Consider the following 22308-nt stretch of genomic DNA (forward strand, 5'->3'; position numbering starts at 1 on the left):
TTGAGGTGCAGTGTCAAATTTAATTTGAGTGCAGTAAAAGATATGTAAAAATTTCATACACGTCATACATGTATATGGGAACAGATAAATAATATTATTGAAGAATATAACGAAATATGAGTCAATTATTTGGCTTGTTCAGGAGAATTCAGAATTAAAATGGTGAATATCTCTGGCGCTGCACTTTTAATTTCCTTTCACAGCTATCATTCCTCGTATATTGTCTATGGACAGAACGAAAATGTGTTCAAAGTTTGGTTCACAACGTGTTAACCATTGTCTTAAAAAGATAGACAACGTTAATAATGAATGTGTATGTTGGTGGAGTAATTTCAAGGACTATGCTTAATAGATGCAGTTTCAGTTCATAGTGTTTATGTTACGTGTAAAGACATGCAACGCTCATTGATTTGTAACGAGTTATTACATATTTTTCAACGTGTTCTTTGCTATATCTGGTTTAGGCATCTTATTATTTTTCCATTAGAGGAGAGAATATTCTGCTATGGTACAGGACAGTTGCTGTCATTTCGATGATTGGGATGAAGAGGTGACAGGTCACGTCCAAGGGATGTTTTTGTCAATTTCCATTGAAGTCAAATTTGATTTGGAATGGTATGATTTGTTTAAGATGTTGACTTCAAAGTAGGAAGAATAGACGCGGCCACAGAGAAGCATGGCCATTGATTAGTTATGATTTTCCACTTGGCATCCGCCGACACGTCTTTGCGAACTTCTCCGAGAAGCCACGCAACTCACGAGAAGCTTAGGCGTTAAGCTTCTTTTTTTTTTTTCTTTTTTTTTGCTGCTTTTTTTAACGAGGATTTTTCCGCGGAATACGTATAGTATACGCACAAGGGATTTGCAACGAGTGACTACGAATCTTTCCCAGCTTTTTATTCGTAGGGATTATGACATTAGGTATGACCAAAATTATATAAGTTTACTTAAAATAATGATTTCTTTTATTTAAACTTTGTCTCGTATTTTCGTAAATTTATAATTTAATTTTTCTAATACCTAAAATAAAAATATTTAGAAAAAAACTGCATAAAAATATTGATGTAAATTTGATTATCAATCCTAACTGCCTTAAAAAAAAGTAATACCTATCAAAGAAACACCATACGTCATCCCGTCACCCTAAGAATTGTTTTAATCAAATATGTGAATTTGATGATATTTCCTTGTTTAATTTTTACAATGTAATTTAAAGAATTACAATGTCATGGATCAAATTCTGTAAAGTTGTTTTTGTTTAGGGAAGAATCACATATTCAAATTATGGTTGTGCATCTTTCTAATAATGATATTTTGATACTTTAAATAAATTTATACAACCATTTGCATTCATTATTTTATCATCTTTTTACAATTATACAAGTTTTTTTTTCCAATAATATTTTGATGTTATAAATGTAGAACATAGATATATATAATATTTTGAGCGTGTTCCAAGTTATTATGAGAATTAAAAGAACATAAACACCAACTTTCGTGAACATGTATATACTAAATTTGATCACACTCTGGCCATGGTGGATCCCACAATAGTAACAACTACTGCCGCGAGATAATTTCTAGTCAAAGCTTCAAAATCTGGATATGTATAATTGTATCCAAACATAAGTTTTTTTTATCACAATGTTTTAGTATATCTTTTTATTTATGATCGATGGGGCTTTTGACTTAATAGACTTATAATTTTATATATATATATATATATATATATATATATATATATATTAAGTTTGAAAGGAGATATTACCTACCATAGGTGAATTTATCTTAAATTTGGGATCAATCTCTAAGCATATAAACAACTTGGGAAGCCTAACAATGTGTTATATATTTCCATGGTTTCTAATGTGTAATGTAATTCTTAATACAAAATATTTTTTAAGTCTTTAACTACAGTGTGTTTAGACATTTGCTTAATAAAAGTCTTGTTTATTAAATATTATTAGTACAATGTTGAATTTATTTTAATTAGATTTTTTTTTATACTTAGCTTTTCTATCGTTAAGTATTTATTTTTAAATCTTTTAGATTTTAGTAAGGATAACTTCAATTAGCTTTTCGATATTTATTTTTAAGTCTTTTAGATTTTAGTAAGAATAACTTCAATTACACTTTGATGTTGAAATTATTTTGAGTCTGAGTTAAAGACATATCTATTTATAATGGTTATCTTGGGTCTCCTAGGTATGGATGATTAGGACTGTCCAAGTTTTGGTAATCATATTATAAATGGTGTTTATCGTGTATTATTTACTAATTAATCATGTTATATTGAATAATGGTTTTGTCCGATGTATATCAAATTACTACTAATATATTATACAAATTATTATTAATATCAAATTATGTTATTATTAATTTTTAAATATCACATAATTCCATGCATGCACAATTTTTTTACTTTGACACAGGGAATCTCGTTGACTGTCTTCAATGCGTTGTCCTAGTTATAGGTTTGAATCATAAATATGTTGCATTCACGAGCTCTTATTTATATAACCATCAATCTCGGAAACACAACACATATGCATTTCCATTGATTGGGTAATTCGATTTGGAGAGTTTGGTGAGTAAGTAGAGTGCGAAAGCTAGTGAGGTGTGCCATTTTCACGAGTTTGACGTGCATCTTCGAGGTCAGGTTAAACATTTTCATGAATTTTCACAGTGCCTAATCGATTATAACTAGAAAAACACAACATACCTAATCAATTATGCCCTAAAAATCAGTTCATAATCGAATAAGCATAAGACATAGTCGATTATCTTCTATTTTTTGGAAGATGATCAACTATGTTTTATCTATTAAAGGGGAGAATCAATTGTATTGTTAACATGTTCTTCATAATCAATTGGGTCTGTTATTTTAAGAAAAGACATGCAATTAGACTTGTGACAATTGTGGTTAAATGTGTAATATTATATTTTACACCATTAAAACTAATTCAAAATATCCTTATAATCATCAGATCACTTACATACTTCAGTAAATTTTTCTCACATATCATACCTTAATCCAAACACATTCAACTTTCTCTACACGTTATTCTCATATCCTCACACTCTCAACTTTTCACTCCCAATCCAAACAAAACACATAAAGAATATTAGGTTGAAATGCTCATGGGTTAAATAAGCTTATATCAGATTTTATTGATTTATTAAGTAAAGTCAAGACTATTTTTAAAAGTATATTAGTTTAAAAAGTTTTTTTTTTAAGTTAAGAAAGTGATGATTCTACAGTTGTTCAATTTTTTTAATCTATATTGAACTTTATAAATAATAATAATAATTTATTATTATTATTATTATTATTATTTTAATTGTTGTTTGAGATTATACTTAATATGTATAAGTATGTTTGGACACATAAATTTAGACTTATATTATAACCTGCGTAGAAGTGTTTTTTTTTGTCAATTCTAGAAATTGTTATTTCAAAATAATCTTTTAACCTATTTGAATATGAAATTTGAAAACAACAATTAAAAATAATAAATCACATACGAAGAAATTTTAAATAATTTTAGTTAAAATGATAAAATTCATTACTTATTAATTCACGCACCAATATATTATTTGATAAATAAGAAAAGTAAGACATGAGAATTCCACACTATCTTAAAGTAACTTATATTAAGATATAACTAAAATATAATATATTTTTTGTGTAAATGCAATATATATTTTAAATACACACATTTAACTAATCCTGTTAATACGAACAAAAATACATTAATTAATAGAAATTAACAAGTAGACTACAAACTTTTATTTTAAGTAAAAAAACTCTTATTTTCCTGAGATTTTAACATTTCAGATTTTCTAGAGCGTAGCTGACTGACTGTTCATAGGATGAAAATGACTTTTTATTCATGCACCCCCCAATTTCTTGGCACACCTCCACGACTATTTTACCTTTCTTTGAAGTGACTTTCAGATTAATTACTTAGAAATTTTTGGAATTAAATTGTAGAAATCATGAAATACATTTCGAAACAAGTTTTATAAAACATAATTTGAAGACCGTTATAATATCTTTCAAAAATGTCTTTTTTAAATAAGTTTTCTATAACAAACTTTCTTAACCACAGTACGTTCACTTTCTTTTCTTTTTCTTCATGTGTAAACATTCTCCATCTCCTCTTCTTTCTTTGTAGTGAGAGAGGGTAATTTAATTTGTTTTCTAGTAATGAAGGTGCATTTGATAATGATACGGGTGCAGGAAGTAAAAACCTATGAAAATGGGTAAGGTTTTTTAAGAAACTTTTATACCAAACGAAGGCCCAAATATTTTTTTTTTCTCAATGGTAGATTTTAAAAACATTATTATTTCATTAAAAAACTTATGCAACATAATGAAATTTAAAAAGAAAAAAAATATATTATTCAATTAAAATTCATGCTACATTGCATAATTTTAAGATTTATATATTTGTTAATTTTTTATAATTTAATATTTTAATATAAATTTATAATTAATAATTTTTTATATTTTTATTGTAAAACTTAAATAAAAAGGATAAAATTATGTTTGTAACAACGATTTTATTATAAATCACAAATCATAGTGAATCAAAGTCATGTTTACACTTATGGATTTAACTTATCAATTTATATTTATCAACTAATTTAACAAGCATTTTTAATCAAATAAATTATCTTATAAACTTGAAACTTATCATCTACCCAAACTAATTTTATTAATGTTTGAGTAAATAATATTATATTTGCTTTTATTTCTTATGTAACAATCTTAAGTCATACACTGAAGAATTTGTCTGTAAATCATTATCTTTTTTAATGAGTTTAATTGCCTCGTAGTTTATTAATGAGATTTTATTTTTGATACATTTTAGTTAATAAAAAAAGTGTTATAAAAACTATCTCTATCACTTCTCTTTTTAAATTAAGATATTAAAAAAAAATCATTGCGCCATTTACTTTTGGCAATTAATCTCCCCAGTCATGTGAAATCATTCTAAATGAAGAACAGTTAAAGACGTTATTGCGCTTTTTTTATTTATCAATTTCTATTTGAAATTCCTAAAAAACATTATACCGGTTTTAATCTTCTTTATTAAAAAATGGCCATATGTTTAGAAAAAAGAGTATTAATCTAAAATTTTCTAAATAGATTTTTGCTATTTTGTTTTCTCCATCTATCCAAACAAAATGTTTAAATTCAAATTGAATTTAACTCTTAGCATTGTTTTCCATCATCTTGTTTCTTTGTTTTTATTGTAATGTTTATTTTAGTGTATTAAAAAATATATCCATATATATATAGACAAATATGTTATTATTAATGTATTTAAAAATGAAAAGATAAACAGTGCGATCATTCTTAATATGAAAAATTCTCCTAGTTTCAATCATTAACAAAGTTATATATATATAAAAAAAAAGATGGGTTGAACCCAATGAGGCTAACTTAGCCCAAGTCCAATTATGACATGGTTACATCATATCAAACTAAAAAGATTCCCATTTAATTTATGCTATTTGTTTCCTATTATTTTCCTTTTTGGTAAGCGATAGTGTCTGTAAACTAAAAGACAGCACCTATATTAATTTATAAAAAAATGTACAACGTTGCATATGGCTACCTAATTAGAAGCTGGAAAAATAGGTACATATGGACACATTAAAAGTTTGGGGAAACTAAGAATTAAAGAAATGGAAAAAAAGGTCACTTTCATGACTAAAAGGATCCCCATGCTACACGGAACCACAGATTAATACTCACCGCCCTAAGGACAACGCCACCGTCCCACCTTTCTATTTCAAAATTCCCCAACAAAAATTATTCTCACAACACAACATTTGGGATAATTTTCCTCAAAATTCCACCAATTTTCTCACCAATTAAATAACCATAAGATAAGACAGTGATTTGGAATCCATTTTCTTGGTACAAAATTGAAGGCAAATTGCTCCATCAATTTGACTACATGATGATGGGGATCAGAGACACAGTTCAGTTTCTAAATTGTTCAAAATGGTTGCCACTTGAGCCACAGAAGGTCTACATTTTCGTGAGTTACCAACACATGCTGAAGCAACTTTGGCTAACCTAACCAGAGGCTTGGTGTCAGAAGGAATGACCAACCTAGGATCCAAAAGTTCACTAAAACTTGTTTCTCTAATCAAAGGCAATGCCCACTTCACCAACAACCCTCCCTCACACCCTTTCCCAGTTAAAAGCTCCAGCAGGATCACCCCTAACCCATAAACATCACTCTCCTTGGTAGCTCCACCACCCCTTCTTTCACTCCAATATTCATCATCCACATACCCCACTAGCCCTCTCTTTTCCACAGGTGCCAAAAAGTTAAGCCCGTAATCAGAAATCCTTGCACAGAAGTTGACATCAATGAGAATATTAGAGGACTTAACACACCCATGTACAATGTTTGGCGCCACCACTTCATGCAGGTATTGAAGCCCTCTGGCTGCTCCAGCTGCAATCCTGAACCTCTTGTTCCAATCCAAAAGTGAAGCCCCATCTTGGTTTTGATGCAAGTAGAAGTCCAAGCTTGCCATGTGCACAAACTCCATCAGAATAACTCTCTCACCAGGTGCTTCTGAGAACCCTATTATTGGAACTACGTTGGGGTGTTGGGCCAAGGAGAGCCATTTCAACACGGATGAGAAACCAAACCCTGCATTGCTCAACACAAGAACGGGGTGAATCCTTTTAACAGCTACAAGCTCTTCTTTCTCCAGTGTCCCTGCATACACAGTTCCTAAGCGACCCTGCCCAATGATTCTCCTATGGTTGAAGCCACCGGTGGCGGCATCAACTTCCATCAAGGGGTATGCACGAGCACACAGCTTCACGGGAAGGGTTTCTTCGGATTCAACGGGTTTCTTCTTGCAAGCGAGGAAGAGGATGATGCCAAGAACGATCAGAGATATGGAGAGAGTGATCATGACCATGTCATAAGCGATATGCTCCACATGGTTCATCTTCACTGTTGTGATTGTGGTATGGCAGTGATGGGTTATTGGTGGTTTGATGGAGGAATAGTTGAAGGAAGAAGGTGAGATTGGGTGGTTTGTGAAAGAGGTTTGTGTGGAAAGAAGCTTATATACATGTGACTTTGATGGGGAGATATCAAACAGTTGGAAGATAAGTTGAAAAGGAAAAAAGAGAGCATTTGCTTGACAAAATGGGTGGATAGATAGATCGATCAGATTAGTTGTGGTAGTTGATAGCTGGCAACCCTACCTCTCATATTATGGACAAATTCTATCATTTTTTAACTAAGAAATAAACAACATCATGTTAATCAAATACACAAAGATAAAGATAAATAGTGGAATTTAAGGATAATTTAATCTCATTAAATATTGATTTAAATTTTACCCTTACATTTATATTATGAAATATCCTAATATCTAATCGAAGTAGGATTTCTGACACACCTCATTCACATTGGAAACTCATGCGTGAAATAACATATTTTGATAATCGTTGAATAACGGATGACTTGATAAGCTTAACTAACATTCATTAGAATAAGCTAAAAAATGACTCTAATGCTATATTAAGCAGTAAACTTTAAGTCTAACTCAATCTCATAAAACTAATTTATAAGATTAAGTTTGCATCCACTTATAAAATATCCTATTACAGGTGGATCTCTAAAAAAAAAATAACAACATTGTAAAAGTGTTAAAATTATATAATACTCTATAAGGACGTCTTTAAATGCTGAATTGAAAGATTATGAATACCATTTTGACTAAGTACATGTTTTTGAAGGAACTTTATAATTCTTTCATTGCGGGTTCTAAATAATAGTTTAAAATAACACCGGAAGCTTAGGTTTTTTAAACTATGGAGGCATTGATGTCTTCTTATATTTTCTTTGATGAACCCAGTTATGTGCTGACGTCTAATAGGAGCATGATCACATTTTAAATTATTAACACTAACTACTAATCTAAAACCATTCGATTACGACAACCTAATGTTATTTTTATCTTACCAAGTATCTGTGTGCGTCGGACAAATCCATCGGCTGTGTAATACTTTTGAATTATATCATTTCCATCAAAATTTGTTCATTGCATATAAATTTCTTCTCTTTTTTTTTTTACATTTTGTCTCGTACTACGTATTATTTATAACATTTGTGTGTACGGATTTTTTTATTTCCCTGGAAAATAGGAGGTTTGGTCGTGTGGTACGTAGAGCAATATCTAAAGACAATCCAGCTTAGACAATTGTATGTTTCCATTTGAGTAGGTACAAGTTTTGAAAATTGTTCATTTCAAAACATTAAAGTAGTGTATTTATTTAAAACTAAATATTTTAAATTAAAAAAATAGAGAAACTAATGACATGTTTTATTTTCAAGGAAAGAAAACACTCTAAGAATTTAATTAAAACATATACATTTCAATGTATGAAATTATATTTTAAATCAATCAATTATGGATTTGAGCAATTAATGTTTAGAAAAAAATGAATATTTAAACTATTTAAAAATAAATAATTGTGCGTCTTTTGATGTACAAACTGATTTTAAATGGCAAAGATACTTAAGGAAAATCAGTGTTTAGAAAAACAGTATATTAAAAAAATATTGTGACTTTCAAGAATAAGGATCTGTATTATTATACACAAAAAAAGAGGTATTAGAATGAAATATCTGAACTGTAATTCAAATTGAACAGTAATAATAATTGAAAGAAATAATAGTAAAAAGAAGATGGTTTAATGAAAATGCATAATTGAAAGAAAGTGATAATAATAGAATAACAATAATAAGAAGAGGAATCTTATGAATTGAAGCATAGAACATTGCGAACTGCTCTGGAATCTGGAATGGGAGAAAGCAAGCAATTTGTCGCCATAAACATAGCTATAAGGCTACAGGCCAGTAATGGAAGCCACAAAATTGGTGAGAAACCTACGTTGGGGCCCATGGTCTCTTGATGATGATGTTGGGCTTGGCTCGTAGCTTCGAGAAGGCCCACCCATTAATGGCATGAGATGTAATGAATCTCTCATGATGCTTCTTCTTCACCTTTTAATCAGACAGCCCAGAATCTGGTTGCTGGATTTGGTGGAAGGATATGTTGAGTGTGGTTATGAGAAAGAAAGAAAGAAGTGATAAAGTGGTAGCAATAGTAACAGTATTAGTATTGACCTGCTAGCTCTCATCACATCATGCTCTATCTTGGAAACCAAAAATCCAACATCTTCACTAACAAGTGCATCATATATGTTCGTATAATCTAAGTTGAAGGATGAATCAAGTGTGCAACAGGACAGGTGTCAATACATGGAGCCACTGATTCATACACTGTTATGAGATCAACAAAAGAGAAAAATAATTAAATAGGATATCAAAATGAATAGGTATAACTAAAGATAGAAAATTAAAACAAAGAACAAATTACACTTGTAAAAAATAAACACTTAATAATAAAAAAAATATTATAATTTCATTTTGTCAAAAAGATAAAATTGCTATTAACTTATTGTATCTATGTTATTTTTATTCTCTCACAACCTGGTAATAAAATATTTAAAAGATATAAACTATAATAAATACTCTTTGAATTAAAAAAAATAAATTAAAATAGGTTTATTTTTTATTAAAAAGACTTTGATTGTGAATGTTAAGACTCTTGGTTTTTTTATTTGTATTCTGAGCTTTTGATAGAAAAAAACATGTTTATAGAAGAAAACATCTATAAACAATGAAATGTCCTCATCTATATTCGACGTGGGATCTCCAACAATTTTCTTAGATTAAATACTTAATAAAACATATCATTCCTTTTGTTTTTTTTTTAAATTAATAAAAATATATTTTGATACTTTTGGATTAAAATTTATTTAATTTGTTGAATAAGTGATAATATAACATAAAGATCTAAATACTTTTAATTGACTAAAATCTACTACAGTTTTGTAAAACATAAGGTGAAAAATGATTTAAAATAGATGTAGAAAATATGTTTATGTTTGTGATAATATAATATGATTATTTTATGAGATCTTTTCTTACATTTAATAAATAATTATGTTGCCTTTTAACTATAATATTTTGTTGAGGAAGATTAACCCATTAAATAATTTAATACACTATTTCTTTATCAATAAAAAAATTAGTGTCATAATTGTTATTATTTTTTTTATTGCTATCTTAAATTTATATATAATATTTATTAAGTGTAATATCCAGAATGTGTTTAACAAAATTAGTTTATAAGATTAAGTGGTAAAATTAGTTCATAAACTATTTTGTATGTATAAAACAAAATTTGTATTTTATAGACAAAAATATATTATGAGATAATTTTATTTTTTTTAAATAATTAATATTTTTAGTATTTTATTTTATTTTTAAAGTTGTTTATATATATTATTTATTTAGTTGCAGAAGTTAATTATTTAAATAAGTTGTAAAACTTCTCAAATAGTGGGCTAGGAATTTGTATAGTAACTGAAATAAAAATCTCTCAAAGTTGGGAAATTAACAGTATATTTTATAAAAAAAATGAAACTAAAACATGTTCGTTTTGTTAGAATTTAAACTAAAAACAACATATTCATCAAATAATAAATTGATTTGGATAGGAGGGTTTATGATGTGTGTGCCATGAGATGAACAAGAATAGGTTTTAATATTTTGATTTGGGATCTTAGGTTAACACCCTTGGTTTAACCCAGTGCCGTTATCGGTCCATGAAACACAGGGAAAGCTTCCAAACTCTGGTCGGAGGCGTACCCAATTTCTTCAACACTGAGAAGGACGCACAAGTTTTCTTCTTTACGAACAAATATAAACGCATCATCAACTCAATTATCTGGTTCGTTTCCAGCCCCCATTCATTCTTGCCGTTTCTTCTTCCTACATGCCAAATAATGTGTGCCTATTTTTGCTTCTTCTTTTATCCTAAATTTCTTTGTCAAAGTTATGTTTGGAAAATCAATAAAGAAGAGATTTTGTGCTAGAAACACACTCCACACTATCATCACAACGCAACATCGTTACAGTTTGCCCATATAATAAAACAAAGATATATTTTGTTTAGGGTAGGTCAAGTTTTCATCTTTGTCTTTTACTTTAATAAGTTTTGTGTTCCAGTTTTCTTTTGTGTATTGTTTTGGGGGCTAATAGAACGCATAAGTTCTTAGTTGATGTTGTCTTCAACATTGATTTGAGTGTTAAACTTTCACTACATTACATCATATATGTTATTGGTTTCTTTCTCTTTTTTTGGTTATCAGATAATTGTGTCTTTTGACTGTTCTGAAAGACTCGAGACTTCTAAGATGTTGGCCTGTCATCCTGCAAAAAAGTTATCATTTAACCGATCAATTAGTGATGGCGATTTGGTTATTGTTTACGAAAAGCATGACAGCATGAAGGCTGTAACTGTGTCGGAGGGTTCAGTCCTGCAGAATCGTTTTGGTGTTTTTAAACATTCAGATTGGATAGGAAAACAGTTTGGGTCTAAAGTATTCAGTAGTAAGGGTGGTTTTGTGTACTTGTTAGCTCCCACACCAGAATTGTGGACTCTGGTATTAAACCACAGGACTCAGATTCTCTATATTGCGGATATTAGTTTTGTTATCACGTACTTGGAGGTTGTTCCTGGTTGTGTGGTTCTTGAATCTGGAACTGGTAGCGGATCTTTGACCACCTCACTTGCAAGAGCAGTTGCTCCTTCAGGACACGTCAATACCTTTGATTTCCATGAACAAAGGGCTGAATCAGCTAGGTAAGAAATAAGGAAGAAATTATGTGATTTTCCATATAGAAATTGACATAAAATGATGTTTGGTATTAATATATTTGCATGTTGCTTTCGCCTGCTTCTTCTGGTTTTCTTCTATGGATCTATTTTCCACTATCATCCAAAATGGTGTGCTAACTTGTAATTAGATCATAGCAATTAAAACATTACTTTGGCCATGGATGAAATTTAAACTAGTTTTATTAGCTTTGCACTGTGGTTTTGTCATTCTCATGAATCGTGGGCAAGATATTCAATGATCAGATAGTCTGTAGTTCGTAATTGAAGATGCTGTCTTCTAATTCTACTTGATATATCGGTACCCTGCTATGCTCTTAGACCATACAATGATTCCTGTCTACCCTGAAACCAATCTATAATTTTGCCCTGTAAATTACTCTCTCTTTTTTTATTCACAAGGTTATGTTGAATAATTCCTATGTCATAATATATTCACTTAATTTTGTCATCCTGGTAGGGCTGATTTTGAGAGAACAGGTCTAAGCAGCTTAGTCACTGTGAAGGTTAGGGACATTCAGGGTGAAGGATTCCCTGATGATTTTACAGGCATGGCTGACTCCGTATTTTTGGATCTACCTCAACCTTGGCTTACCATTCCTTCAGCTGCAAAAGTGTTAAGACATGACGGCACATTGTGCTCTTTCTCTCCTTGTATTGAACAAGTACAACGAACATGTGAAACACTCCAAACCCGCTTCACAGGTAGTTTTGCATTTTCTTCTGTGTCCCCTATATTTTCCTAATTTCATTATCCTTTTGTGCTTGCATTAGACTGATAGAATACCCATGAAATGTTTGCCTCTGTACAAAGATATAAGGACATTTGAGGTACTGTTACGCACATATGAAGTTAGGGAAGAGAAAATGCAAAGCTTAAGTGGGGATGGCAATGGTCCTATTGGTTCTCTTCCTAGCAAGAGGAGACAATGCTCTGATGGAAGCTATATACTCAGCGGCAGTCCTTCTATTTCTTCTGTCATGGCTAGACCTTGTGGTGAAGCTCGAGGTCACACAGGCTTTTTGACATTTGCAAGAGTTAAATGCGTCTCATGAAGAGTGCTGTCATGTCTCACAATTTTGTATTCTTACCATCCATACATTGCTACAAGAAGTAAGGCCTACCTCTTTGCATATTAGCAATCATTGATGACTATTTTGTGCTTCTTCATATTCTTTACAAATATTTAGATGGATCAAGTTTCTTAACATATTTACATTGCTTCAACAAAGTGGCAAGAGACATTTATCATTATTGATTGATTTACTCTCTCCTATTGTGAGAATTTCATGTTTGGAGATTGTCTTTATGTAGTTCTATACATTATGCTGAAAGTAAACAACAGTCACTTTACCTTCACTTTTAAGATAACACTTGCTATTAGAGTTTCTGAGTTTGCAGAATTAGGAATAGCGGCCAGAATAATGTTGTGATGTTTTATAGTAACAATGCAATATATATCTAATTAGCATAGATTCTCTTTTTCAGTGAAAGAAATAAAGAAGAGGATGATAATTAAAATAACTTTTTAGAGTAATTTAGTTAGCACGATTTTAAAACTATAAATAATTTATCTTCTATTTTTTCCCATTTTCTCTCAACTAAACAAAATATTCCCCTTGTATGGTAGCAACTACAATTGATAATTCCTTTATTGAGTCTATGTTCAACGCTGTTTTATTTTAAAGGGGGTTGATCTGATACATTGATGCCATCTGCATTTAAAACTCCCAGTTAACATCTTAATAAACTAATATTTTAATTATATTTTTATTTGTTAATTATTTTTATACTATAAGACGTTATAAATAAATATTAAATTATTTTAATATTTATTTTATTACGATATATAAATTAGTATTAATAAATATAATTATTAAAATAATAATAAAATAGGTAAAATTAAATCATAATAAAATATTTATGCACATATTTAATGATGACTCTTAACATAATTAATTATGAATTACAACATACTCGATTATGTCTAATGATATTTGATTATGTGATAGTTTCTACATGAAAAAAACAACTTCAAGTGAAATTTTAAAAATATAAAAAAAATTCCGGGAACCTGTATGAATACGATTTCATGTGAAATTTTAAATATAAAAGTTAGTTTACAATTATCACTTCTTTGTAAGGAAGTTGTTGTTTTAAATATGAATTACTAATTACATTTATTTATTTTTAAATATATATTGTATGCATTTCAGAAAAGTAATAGAATGAAGTGACAAATTGTGTATTAAGTACTCAAACAAAGAAATTATTGTTCATGAAGTGTATGAAATTTGGTTAAATAATTACATGACCATAATTAAAAATATATATTAAGTGTGACTTTTCTATATACTGAATTAACTAGTTTTATAAGGTCGTTATCTATACATAAATCAAAATTTACAAAAATAATTTGTTAACTATTTAACTGTTAATTAGGTGAGAATTTGGTGAAAAGTAGTATCTTGTTAACGAATTAATTGTTGTTAATTAGGTAAGAATTGGGTGAGAATAGTGACCTAGTTTCGTTTTTTTTTAAATCAAAATATTAGGTTAAATAAAATCATTTGAAGTAACCTAAAATAATTTAATGATTATTGTTGGAAAATAAAAAGCATTAAAATATATTTTTTGTCCTTAATATTTAGTGACCTTGATTATGATGATTTGTATGTTATGTGTCTCCACTGTCAAAGAGATAGTCACATCTATTTTTTTTTAAATTATATTTTTTATCTTGAGATAAAAAAAATCCTATTTTGAATCTTCATGAATTTTTTATTTTTATCTATTTTTTTACTATCATATTTTAAGTGATGAGGTATCCTTAAATAGATCTGGTTAACTATCAAGTAGGATGTTACATATATATTTTTTTAAAATCATTTTGTTTAAAGAATAAAAAATGAATCAATATGATGAAAATAATTTCATTTAAATTAGGGTTTGAATCTCTTATTTCTTTCAATCTTCCGTATTCAACATGAAACTAAAAAAAATGAAAATAAAGAAGTATAGAATTATTCTTTAACTTCTTTATATTTCATTGTCCAATATAAAATATTAAAAAAGAATACTAAGTCCCAACCGAAGAAAAATGGCATAATCTATATCTTATTGACTATTTTTTACTTAATTTTTTTTAAAAAAAATTGAATGTATCAGTTTTATTTAGTGCACGATTACTTAGCAAATAAATAGTCACTTAAAGGATACCAATTGAGGATAAATAAATAAAAAACTATGAAAACTAGAATAGAAAAAACAATAAAAATAGAAAATATAAACATTTATTAGGAATCAAAAGAGAAAAAAAAGATCCATTCTTATTTGTTTTACTCAATATGTTATATAAAGACATCAAAGTTATTAAAAAATTATTAAAAATTACAAATCTTATTTATACGTCATCATCATTATCATAATTATTAAAAAATTACAAATCATATTTATAATCTAATAGTTATATAAAGTTGAATAATAGTAAAACATTTACAAATATGATCAATTGTTCTTTTAATATAATTGATTATCTACTACATAATCAATTATTATAAACTATTTCTTGTAATTTAAGCTTTGTTTTTAACATATGAATAAGACATCTATAGAAACAAATACCCAGGCTACAGAAACTGGTGTGTGAATGGCGATGCATTTGGCAGCAACTCCAGTACAACGGAGAAGAAACAAAACGCCTGCATAATCAGTAATACAGCGTTGTGTAGTTGCATCTTACTGTAGGTTACTGCAACTACTTTTTACAGACAACTTAAGAGTGTAGTACCCAATGTTCCTGAATTGATCAGCTAAAATATGACTATGGTAATGTAGTGATCTTTATACAAATAGGTACCCTTCTGCTACGGTGATAGCCCAACATCATTTATCTTATGTACTGCTAGTAGGCATGACAAATAGATGGAACCTGAAATTAAACAACATGGCCCACGAAGGACAAGGCCTATCTAACCACCCCATTAACTCAACTCCCATAGCATAGCTGTACCCAGCACATACTTGAGACCACTGCCAGAAGTAAATCTTTATGAGGACAACAGTCAAACCATTTATGCAGGAGCATCTCCAGAGAATTACAACCATTTAAGAATGCTTTAGATACAGATTCTCCCAATCCAGTGTTAATTTTTCTATCACTGTGATTGAAGTTAATTGAAATTACTATAGGGCTGATTTTCTATTACAATTTTAGAAGTCACTACTGATTTTACAATTCAAACATTCACCTGACCCATACCAGAGATGGGTCACATCTAGTCTGATCTTTAACAGTGAGACTTGGTTTCTGAATACACAAGAGACATTAATGCAGACACCAATTTAAATTGTGTAGGGCCGCGCCTTGATATTGAACAACTTCAGAGGGCAAAAACCTGAACTTACTCTATTTTTCAACCCCTAAAAAGATTTACTTCACCTATTTTTAGCCAACTTTGTGAAGCCAACCATGGCCGACAAAACACCACGGGAAATTTGGCTCTGTTAAGTTAAAGAAAAGATTGGACCTTTCAGCTCCCGCTCCAAAGAATCTATCAACCCTTGCAAGAACTTGAACTAAGCAACACTTCCATGATCAGAGCCATCGTCATAGTAATATGGGGACAACTTTCCATCTTTCTTGGCTGATTTTGTTTGGTTCTCTGTGCCCACCTCTTGTAACATCTTCACCACCCTTCTCATTGCAGGCCGGTTGATTGGAAGAGGACTGGTGCACATGAGGCCAATGTTGAGGACCTTGCAAATTTCATCTTTGAAACAAGAATCAAGCCTCGAGTCAATCACACTGTCCACGCCTTTCTGATCTAAGGTGGTGCAAGCCCACATAACCAAGTCTTTTTCCCCAAATTCAGGGTCAATGGGCCTCTTTCCAGTAACCAACTCAAGTATGACAACACCAAAACTATATATGTCACTCTTCTCGTTCACTCTAAGTGTATATGCATATTCTGCAGAAGGAAATAATCATTTCAGTTTGGCTCCATGACGACGAGGAAACTGATCGTTATTGCAAAAATAAAATAATGAAATGCCAACTTGCCGAGCAATAGAAACCATTTCATACAAAGCATAATTTATTGATTAACATTTCTATAATTCATTCACATTGTTTCTATGGGCACAAATCTTCTCCGTATACTTATAGACAATTAGTTTTAGATGTAAAGGTTTCTCAAATAAATCTATGATAAAGCAGTTATTAGTGTGTGTTAAGCACAACTATCACCATACTTAAGTGTATCACATATATCTATCAAAATATGATTGAACGTGAAGAAAAACAGGAAGTAAATGGCAAAATTTCTGCTAACCTGGTGCAATGTACCCACAAGAGCCAGCTATGACAGACATGGATTTCGTTCCTTTCCCGGTGGCATCAACTACCTTAGCCACTCCAAAATCCGCCACCCTTGCACCGAAGTCCCCATCCAACAAGATGTTATTAGATTTCACATCTCTATGAACAATTGAAGGAACACAGTCGTGATGCAAATAAGAGAGCCCTTCTGCAGCATCAACAGCTATCTTATACCTAGTTGGCCAATCCAACAACCCTCCTTTATTGCTATGCAGCAAATCACCCAGACTACCATTCGGCATATACTCATAAACCAATAGCTTGCTGTCCCTAGTAGTGCAGCAACACCACAGTTTGACAATGTTCTTGTGCCTAATTTTTCCCAAAGTTTCAACCTCTGCGTCAAAAGCACTGTCTTGATAAAACTGACCCCTCTCCACATCTCCACTGTCTATTTCCTTCTTGACCCCACCCCATATCTTCTTCACAGCAACCACTTCGCCGCTGGTCAACACAACCTTGTAAACCTTCCCGGAAGACCCACTTCCTATCACATTATCTTCATCGAGGCAATTCAAGATCTCATCTTCGCTGAAACCCAGTTTATGAAACGACATCAAAGTCCACTTTGATTTATCAACAGATCTCTCAGCATTCTTGAAATTCCTATACCTTAAGAAAAACCAGACCACACCGATGACAAACACCAAAGTGGCAACTACAAAAATAGCTCGCAGAATCCACACAACACCCTTACCCTTATCCCCATCTTTGCCATCACACAAACCTTTGAAATCCCCGCACAAGCCAGGATTACCAATAAAACTATCCCTGTACATATCCTTGGACAGCAGTGGGGGAAGGTTTCCAGAAAGCCTATTATAAGACAAATTAAGCTGATTGAGCTTCAAATTCTGCAACCCCATAGGAACATTCCCAGAAAATTGATTGTTGGAAAGATCAAGAAAATTCAACACAGCCAAACTGCCAATTCCATCAGGAATCTTCCCACCAATCTTATTATTAGCCAAATTCAAGTCATTGAGTTTCTTCCACGATTGAATCCCCTCGGGGAGCTCCCCGGATAACATATTGTTGTGAAGATCAAGAGTCCCAAGCTGCCCAAGATTCACAACATTCCCAGGCAACGACCCACTGAACCTGTTATCACCACCAGAAAACTCTTGAAGATTCTCCAACCACCCAATCTCGTAGGGGATCACACCGGAAAAATTGTTCTTCGTGAGAATCAACGACGACAAATTTCCGGCCCCACCAATGGTTCTCGCAATCGAGCCACTAAACAAGTTATCCATCAGTTCAAGCAAATACACATGTGGAAGACCCCACATACCCGCCGGAACCTCGCCGGACAACCGGTTCGTAGCCAACCTCACACGCGTCAAGCTCCGACACGAGCCCAAACTGGCCGGTATCTCCCCGGAGAACTCGTTCCCGAGCATCAACAACTCCTCCAGCTCGCCGCGCGCGCAGAGACTCGCAGGAATCCCACCGGAGAAACGGTTGGTGGAAACGTCAAGCCACCTCAAAGGAGCAGACTTCCCCAAACTGTCCGGCAATTTCCCGGTGAGTTTGTTCCCGAACACCTTAAGCTCATAAAGGTTGGGCGAGTCAGCAATGCTCGGCGGCAACTCCCCGGTGAAACCGTTCTCATAGAGGTTGAGACTCTCGAGAGGCAGACGACACAGCTCATCGGGAATGCTCCCACTCAAATGGTTCATGGAAACATCAAAGAGCCTCAACGAAGTGAGGTTGGAGATTCCTTTAGGCAATTCACCGGAGAGCGAGTTGTTGTACAGCTCAATCTGCTTGACAGTGGTGATGCGAGTGAGCGAACTGGGGATGGGTCCATAGAGGTTGTTGGAGGTCAAATCCAAGACTCGAAGGCTTTTGAGGTTCCCAAGGGAGTCGGGTATGGGGCCGACGAGATTGCAGGCGCTGAGCCAGAGCGTTTCGAGGTTGGTGAGGTTGCCGAGGGAGGAAGGAATGGGGGAAGGATGGAAGGGGTTGTAGGAGAGGTTGAGCGTTTTGAGGGAGGTGATGTTGAAGAGAGAAGGCGGAAGGACGTCGTCGAGGAGGTTGAATACGAGGGAGAGAGTTTGGAGGTTCTGGAAGGTTCCGAAGGAGGGGGGAATGGGGCCGGAGAAGTTGTTGCCGGTGAGGTCGAGGTAGCGGAGGCTGGGGAGGAGGGGGAGGGTGTGGGGGAGGGTGCCGGTGAGGAGGTTCTGGGAGAGGTCGAGGTGGAGGAGAGGGGTGCAGAGGGATATTTGGAGAGGGAGGGTTTGGTTGATGGAGTTGTTGAAGAGGATGATGGAGGTGAGGTTGGGGAGGCGGCAGAGGAAGGTGGCGGAGAATGGGCCTGCGACGTTGAAGTTGGAGAGGTCGAGTGAAGTGACGGCGCTGGTATTTGGGCCACAAGTGACGCCGGCCCAGTTGCATGGGGTGGTGTCGCGGTTGTTCCAGGAGGCCAGTGATGAGTCAGGGTCATCCAGGGATTGCTTCCACTGGTACAGATATAAACCATCCTGGTTCAGAGCAGAGATGAAGAAGCGTTGCTGGAAAAGAACCACGCCCAAAAGGAAGAAGAAGAGAGAAAGCAGTGACATTTTCCTGTGTTTTTTTCACTTCACCAACACTTACTTACAATGCTGCTTCTCCTTCCACTGCCACTACTGCATATTCCAACTCTCTCTATAAACCCACCTCGCTATTCGCTTTCAACAATTATTTCTCTCAAAGACCGACTAAGCCAAGGCAGCATTCAATTTCGATGGAGAAATAAAAACTAATTATCTCTATATTGGGAACCTGTCTAAAACAATACTAATCTTTTCAACTGATACAAATCTGTGATGCCTCCGTTTTGCGAAGCCTATGCCCCGTGGATTACTAGATTTTATCCTCAAGTTAAATCTTGTAGTACTAATATAATATAATTATGGTACAGTAGGCACTCCTCAAATGTACTAAAAATACTATATATATATTACCCTCAAGGTCAAGGTTGCAATTCCCAATATGTGATTTTTCAGATCTACCGAGCTCGTTAGTACATCATAATGATGTCAACTAATTAATTGACTTTTTTTAAGAAAGCTGATTGAGTTAGTAGTTAGAGGTAGATGCAGCATGTGCAAGTCCATTTGTAGCAAAATGTTATTTTGAAGTAACAAAATGATGTTTTAAGTAATCTATATTGATAATTAGTGTCTGGTCAGAGAAAACAAAAACAAGACATAGCGAGTATTATGCTATACATATGAAGAAAAGGATTGTATGTCTGATAATGTAAGTGGCACCAAAGAAACAGAAAATAATGACGCGTGAGTATTAGGCTACAAGGAGAGAGGAAAAGATGGTAGTAACAAACAACAACAACCGTTTACTTTCATAAAGTGGAATGAAATAGTAACTGTTGTGACTCCATAAAGGAAAAGCCAATTCTTAGTGGAACACTGGAGTGTTTGTGTAGTGAACATGAATTTGGAGTCCAAACCGGTGAGAAAAAGATGCATTACCCGTGCCAGTTACAACAAACATATCATGATGTTTTCTAGACCAAAGAATTGCGTGAGCAAAACAGACAACAGTGTACATTCTTGTATGCTATTGCATATTAATTATGAAGGAGGTTACACAAAACAAAATTTATACTAATGTTTTAATGACACCAAACACTAAGCTAATGGTTACAAAAAGCTACATTTTTGCGAATATATATCATTGTGTCTGTGACTCTAGTTCGTTCTATATGTGAAAGAAATTAAATTTGTTGCATTGATGTCTATTTCTTTTCATTAATACGTGAAGAGTGATGATAATAAAAAAAAAACCCACTTGACAATTATTTTCCATACGTGGAATAGTTAAGAGTCTCTTATTTAAATTATTCTTCTTATCGCAAACAACCCATGCTTTTTGTTGAATACCTTCCATCAATGTCCTGAAAAATGACTCGAATATTTCTAAACAAAGGTTATTTTGTTTGTATTATGTTATTGGGACAGTCCGTAATATTATAGTGTATATGATGGAGGAAATATGAAGGGGCGAAACTTATAATCATAGAGCATTGGTGGAATTTGTTATATATGATTGATGTATGTTGTTGTTATCTTTTGAGAAGCTTCCAATTAGTGCAATAATTTGGGAAAGTATTATTGGGAGAGTGAAAGAGGAAGGAGGATTAATGAAGAAAAAGGAGAAAGTTGTGAGCGTGAAAGGAGTGAAAAAGGCATGGAAGAATGGTTGTAGAATATTGGGTAACAGTGGATGAGAGTGAGGAACACGAAGTGAAAGGACATATGTGAGATTGAGGGTTGAGAGAAGAGAACATAGTGTAATGCAAACGAGCATTTCCCAAGTGTCTCACGTTTCAATGAAACAACAATATCGTCAATCTCAGTCAAATGTCGGAAAACGCGTCATTTTCCTTTTTAATGCACCGGAATTTGAACTCACACAGCGCACCGTATTCAACTAACTCAGTTAACTTGATTTACTCAATCACCTGTAATCTTTTTATTTATTCTCTCCCTTCTCACTCTCTTTAATATATTAATTGATTATTTAATTATTTTAAATATTTTATAGAATAAATCATTTCAATTTTATTTTTTTTCTATTAAATATCGTGTTTCATTCATCTCCAATGTTTAATTTATATTTTGATAAATTTGAGAAAAAATAAATAATAAATATTGAATTGGGAGGAAATGAAGTTGTTTGAACTAAGAGAAATAAGATAGTAATTAAAGAAAAATGATTTAAAATTTATAAACTTTGGGCAAGATTGAAATTTTAATTATTTTAATTGATAAAAAAAGTAAGATTATAAATTTGTCATTTGAAAATAATTGAAAAATAAATGTAATTTATTTATTATGTATTTTAATTGTTTATGATTAAATTATTGTTTCCGATATTGTCCAATAAATAATTTTGAAAAAAATATAAAGAGATCAAATTTTAAAATACTCTCCACAAGTGAAGTGAGATCTAAATTTTTTTAACCTGTTTTTTATGCAAGACAGACCATCAAATAGCTTAAAACGTTAATGTATTTTAGGTTTAGGGTTTACCTAATCTGTAATCTGTATAGAAGTTTTAGTAAGTTTGAGGTTTCTGGACTCTTGAATTCAAATTGGTAAAGTTGGATCAGGTT

General features: G+C 32.3%; 3 protein-coding genes across 3 annotated transcripts; 1 reads left to right on the top strand and 2 right to left on the bottom strand.

Moving 5' to 3' along the window:
* Nucleotides 1-5563: 5563 nt before the first annotated feature.
* Nucleotides 5564-7332, bottom strand: LOC137832550 (Protein kinase superfamily protein). Its single transcript, XM_068640762.2, has one exon. It carries the CDS (start codon nt 6988-6990, stop codon nt 5986-5988), a length of 1005 nt encoding a protein of 334 aa, XP_068496863.1. The 5' UTR covers nt 6991-7332; the 3' UTR covers nt 5564-5985.
* Nucleotides 7333-10598: 3266 nt separating this feature from the next.
* Nucleotides 10599-13162, top strand: LOC137832551 (uncharacterized). The gene is made up of 4 exons (XM_068640763.2): nt 10599-10854; nt 11276-11769; nt 12263-12507; nt 12617-13162. Exons 2-4 carry the CDS (start codon nt 11321-11323, stop codon nt 12856-12858), a joined length of 936 nt encoding a protein of 311 aa, XP_068496864.1. The 5' UTR covers nt 10599-10854; nt 11276-11320; the 3' UTR covers nt 12859-13162.
* Nucleotides 13163-15605: 2443 nt separating this feature from the next.
* LOC137832552 (uncharacterized) lies at nt 15606-20098 on the bottom strand. Its single transcript, XM_068640764.2, has 2 exons — nt 17137-20098; nt 15606-16773 (listed from the first exon to the last, which is right to left on the bottom strand). The coding sequence occupies exons 1-2, from the start codon at nt 19748-19750 to the stop codon at nt 16382-16384; spliced, it is 3006 nt and encodes a 1001-aa protein (XP_068496865.1). The 5' UTR covers nt 19751-20098; the 3' UTR covers nt 15606-16381.
* Between the last annotated feature and the right edge of the window lie 2210 nt (nt 20099-22308).

Source organism: Phaseolus vulgaris, chromosome 6, assembly GCF_051622355.1.
Source record: "Phaseolus vulgaris cultivar YP4 chromosome 6, ASM5162235v1, whole genome shotgun sequence".
Lineage (NCBI taxonomy): Eukaryota > Viridiplantae > Streptophyta > Magnoliopsida > Fabales > Fabaceae > Phaseolus > Phaseolus vulgaris.